The sequence below is a fragment of the Mytilus californianus genome, unplaced genomic scaffold, assembly GCF_021869535.1.
Source record: "Mytilus californianus isolate M0D057914Y unplaced genomic scaffold, xbMytCali1.0.p SCAF_8, whole genome shotgun sequence".
NCBI classification, from domain to species: Eukaryota; Metazoa; Mollusca; class Bivalvia; order Mytilida; family Mytilidae; genus Mytilus; species Mytilus californianus.
This window is the reverse complement of record NW_026262734.1, coordinates 9463237-9468649: the sequence shown is the minus strand read 5'-3', so window position 1 is coordinate 9468649 and position 5413 is coordinate 9463237. Positions and strand designations below refer to the sequence as shown.

Here is a 5413-nt window from a genome sequence, read left to right as displayed (position 1 = left end):
AAGTTAATCGAAAATCATATTTTTGCAAAGTTGACTGAATGTATCTTTAATAACGGATATTATTATATTCCAAATTGTAGAATTTTTTTTTTATTTTTCTACATTAGAAGAATTCTAATGAGAATCTAATAGAGATTGAGGTGCATTCATAAAGTGTTCATTCAAAATGAATCCATACAGAAGTAACACCAAGAAGAAAAGGGAATATATGAGTGTCGTCCACGGTAGAACCGATCAACGGAGAGTTTGTTAAGGGTTGTTACTTACAGAATGTTCGAAACATCCATTTCAGCACTTAGTATATTCAGCGTTAGTAACATTTTTTGTGTAGACTATTTATACAAAATAGTGCTTACTGAATTTTATAATTTGTTAAGTGATATATTTTGTTTTGTTTAATTTTCTGTACCGTTATAATATTACAAAAAAGAAGACATTATCAAGATTTAATTTTAATATTCAAACAGAAGTATAGCGCTCGATAAAAATTGACAATACAAATATCATACTAGTATGCTAATTCAAATTATATAAAGATTCGCAACAAATTCTATGTTAAATAATGTTCCGGGTTTTTCAAAAACCTAAATATGTTCTGAACAACCTGGCCAAGAACGTCTTTGTCCTTATTCTCCAACAAATTGACCCCTGTATGGAAATACAGAGGTAGGTTGCCACGCTGTATGTGTTGTATGATCAGGTAACACATGGACTCAATTCTCACAGAAAGCTGTTCATTAGTCCATTCTGCATCATATGGATGATTTTCACATTCCCAGAAAAGGATATTTTTGAGATGGTACGAAGTAAGTTCTTGTTTATATCCTTTCGGACACCACTTCTCCCGAAGTTTTTTCATAATGCGTTGACTCTTTTTACGGCAGGTTCCATTTGAATCAATGCCATCTAGCAATTTCTTTTCACATATGACGAATGATAAAGACCAATAAAATGGATCTTTGGCAACTTCGTGGATCCCTTCGGTTTTTATCTCTTCAATCTTTGTACGGGATGGCCATCTCGACCCTGATCTGGGCCAACCAAACTCTGGTTTGAATGAAAGGTGTCCTTCAATAAGAGGTGCGAGATCAACGCTTATTGTCTCTCCTGCAATTTTGGGATGCCGAATCGTCAATGTAGCGGCAGGTGATTCAGATAATCTTTGCGCGTCGACATATTGGCGTATTTTTGGTCTATTCACAGCTTCACTGACGAGTGCTTTAAATCTTCTTTTAACTTTTATAGGAATGATATGGTCATCAATTGTCAAACAAGCAAGTCCTTCATTTAAACGTTCATTATCCCACTTTTGTATCAGACCTTTTAACTGTGTAAAGCATTTTCCTGCTGGAGCTGAAGGCAGAGGAATCGATGTACGAACCACTTCTTTGTTTCCGTTATATCCATAATAAGCCGGCGTTCCGGTAGTCCAGACGAGAGATGAACCAATATCGACCACTACACTGTAGTCAAATTCGTCTGCTCGGGACACTTTTAAACGAGAATAATAACTCCCAACATTCAATGGTTGTATTTTAAACCGCCCGTCTCTTTCGTGAACGTACTGCAAAATATCATCGACGAGAGGAATCACAAATTCAACATTCTTACTTGTCTCATCTCTTGTCATTTTAACATTGTCTTCATAAAATCTATTTAACATTGTATTATCCATGTTTATAGTTAAAAGTTACTGGCAATTGTGAAATCAATTCTAATATACAAATGATGTATGACATATATCATCAGTTTCGAGAAGTTTCCGAAAGTAAAAATAGAAAAGGGGATTTTCATATCTAAAAATAAGTCTGGTACACGTGTAGCTAACTAAGTCTGCAATGGTGCGGTGTATATAGAGATATATATACTATCTATAGATTAGATTTCCATGATTAACACATTAAACGTTTACAATATAGATGATACAAACGAAAAAAACAAGTAAAATATGGAATATAATATTAGTTAATAATATAACCATATAAACCACCCTATGTTCAGTGTTCGTTGACCATGCACCATAAGCAAGTATCATATCCATTATGAAATAAGCTTGTGTTAGGTAAGTCCTCCTCATGGCTGATGCAGATGAACAATTATTTTAGATATCCAAATACAGGAGTCACCAAGGGCAGGTGCTTAAAATACACTACATCAAATAAACATGAATATTGAAGTACTTTACGAATGTTCAAAATTTATTATCTAGTCCTCCTCGTGGCTGATGCACACGGACATAAATACTAATCAGTTATCCAAAAGCAAGAGTCACCAAAGGTAGCTGATCACAATCATTAATGTAAATATAAATTAGTGCCAAAATTATTTGGATTTTGAAGAAGCCTCTAGCACGACTTGTCCCAATTAATAGCCTAAGAAAACGAGCACACATATTCTTATTATATTATAAATATGTATGCAGACACCATGATGCTTTTTATGTATGGATATTCTGCATTTATCATACTTTATCATAAAATATCATACTTTATCATAAAATGAGGTGAAATTTCTGACCCCCCCCCCCCTCCCCTTCCTTTATTATTGAAATAAAAGACAACGACCTTATCGGGGGTGTATCTAACACATATATAATCATTGCTCACTATGGTCTGATATTTTCAGTAGCTATGATCATTCTTAGATCGCTACTTTGTGTCTTTTGTTTTTAGTTGTTGGGTTTTTTTTGTCGGGGTTTTTCCGTGCCAATCTAATTAGTCAAACCATTTCCATGTGATATTGTAAAGTTTATGCATATGTTTTGCTATTACACTTTGTCCCAGGTTAAGGGAGGATTGGGCACCCACAAACATGTTTAACCCGACCACATTCTATATTTGCCTGTCCGGCCAAGTCAGGATCCTGTAATTCAGGTGTTTTCATTTGTTGCTGTCTGTTATATTTTTTTTCCGTTTATTGCTTTGTCATAAATCAGGCCGCTAGTTTTTTTGTATTTTGATTGTTTTTTTTTGGTTTATTTGTTTTGTGTTTATTTCACTTTTGTCTTGTAGGGGCCTAGTATAGCTGACTATACGGTGTGACTTTTTCTCAATGTTGAAGGCCGTATGGTGACCTTCAGTTGCTTCGGATTATGTTGGATAGTTGTCTCATAAGTTATAATACCACATCTCCACAATCTAATTAAAATATAGAACTCGGATTTCGTTATACTGCATCGTATGCAGTATAACGAAATCCGAGTTCTATATTTTAATTAGATTGACATCTCCATATCTTATATAGAAAACGTATATGCGTTTGCTCTTCTCTAAATTGGATATATGTCAACTAATTATATCAACATTTAACAGTATTGAAGAAAAAAACTTGATTGATATGTTTAATCGAAATTTCTTATCCATCTTGAATTGAACGCATTAACTTTTATCAAAAATATTATTAGTCACAATTCTATATTAGGAAGTAATTGATATTAACATGCTGCCTTATTTCCTTAAGTTGTATTCAGAATTAAACGCCACTTCTATTGCGTAATCAATTAACCTCAGCATAACTGATCAAAGGTTGAGATTTCTTTTACGAGAACTCGAAAATATTTTTAACTTTTAAAAGTGTTTTAATTAATAAAATGGCATAGGTAACTACCGACCAATTTAAATTATGCCCTCGCTTTTGAAACAAAGCATTGCTATTGACGTTATTTCTACCTTGGAGGATTTGGTTACAATGTACATCTTTAGAGAACTTAAAACGTTGATGCTGCTGGATTTGAGTTGGACCTTCAATTGTTGAAAATATCCACACCTTAATTAATCTGATCTAATTAATGATAAGGTGCACACTCGTAAAACCATCAGTAACAACTTAATGTGTGTCCAATATAGCTGTAAACTATTCCAATGTAAATGTTACCATGGTTACAGTCAATAATGAACGTTATATTGCATATACAGTACCCTACAAACGCTTTTATCTGACAACTATATAAGCTAGAAAATGTACAAATTATTTTGCATGATAGAAATTTATCAATGCCTATAAGTGTACATGCATCTCCATGAATGCGGCTAGCCTTCGAATCTGATTAAAATTCAAACCTATATCAACTCGCCTGCTCGAACTCTTACGAGGATAACGAAATCAGGGGTCTATATTTTAATTAGATTGCTAGCCATCGAGATCAAGTTCGAGTTCAACTTTGAGTTAGAGTTCGAATTATATATAGTTTGAGTTGAAGTTCGAGTTATGCTTCGAGTTCTAGTTAGAATTGGAACCAAAGTTCGAGTAAGATTTATTTTCGATTTCAAAATACTTTTATGGGCAAACGTTGAGTATGGCAAAATAACTATGAATCTAAAAGAAATACAATCCACATCCGTGTCATCGTTAGTTGTTCTCTTTTGTTATATCTTGTCTTCGTAATTTGAGAAAAATGGTGCTGATGGCAGATCTACGTAGTCACTGCTGGAATTATTCACTTTATTTAGACTCTATGTAGTTTAAAGCTTGACATATTGTATAGAATGCAGACCATATTTTGAGATTTAGATGCTGTTTTGTGTGTTGTTTTAGTTGCTGTCTAATTGACGTATACCAAACATCACTTTTATTCATATATGAAATAAGGAAATGTGGCATGATTGCCAATGAGACACCTATTCCCTAGAGACCAAATGACGTAAATGTTAGAAATTACTTACTTTGAAGATTTAAGCGCATAGAAGAGCAATTCCAAAGGTATGGAAATATTAAAAAATTTAACATTATTAAATTAAAATGACATTATTTTGAGATATTTTTCCTCGTTAAGCTTTTTCTACCACTTTTGATGGAATCATAGATTAAGTTTTCATACAGAAACTATCAGCTTTGAAATTCTTTGATACGTCATCAGGACGTATGTTGTCATTATTAATTGTGTTTATTTGCTGTCTATAACACAGGTTTTATAGAGGTACGTGGTTTTTTTAAACTGATTATATCACATATGTTCTTATATCTAACTTATGCTATTCAACTGACCGAGGACAAAACATGGAAGGGTTGAGTCTCGAAAATCAAGCCAGGAATCTCGTCAGTTGTTATATGTTATCATATCCCGTAAGTACCATTTTTATACCCCAAAGCATGCTTTTTAAACGGATATTATGGCGGTGATGGTGTCCGTCCATTCATTCGTTCGTTCGTTCGTTCGTTCGCTCGCTCTTATCTTCTTATTTTCTTATTTTTATTTTTCGGTTTTTCTTTGGCAATCATGAACATGCAATTCGTTTCAGGTGATCTTTTATTACGACAAATTGATAAAAAAAATATATTCACTTAACATACATCGAGTTAAATTATTATCGATTTAAATTTTTTTTAAATATTATATCCATTTGTTGCAATATATGTAAACAAATCGATTTAAATTTGTCATATATCTCGACATATTTATCAAGTACATGGCCCT

At 33.1% G+C, this 5413-nt stretch overlaps 1 protein-coding gene across 1 annotated transcript; it reads right to left on the bottom strand.

Annotated features, from left to right (window-relative positions):
- Positions 1-436: 436 nt before the first annotated feature.
- On the bottom strand, positions 437-1750 carry LOC127710446 (protein mab-21-like 3). The gene has a single exon (XM_052216289.1). The coding sequence runs from the start codon at positions 1673-1675 to the stop codon at positions 551-553; it is 1125 nt and encodes a 374-aa protein (XP_052072249.1). The 5' UTR covers positions 1676-1750; the 3' UTR covers positions 437-550.
- Positions 1751-5413: the final 3663 nt, after the last annotated feature.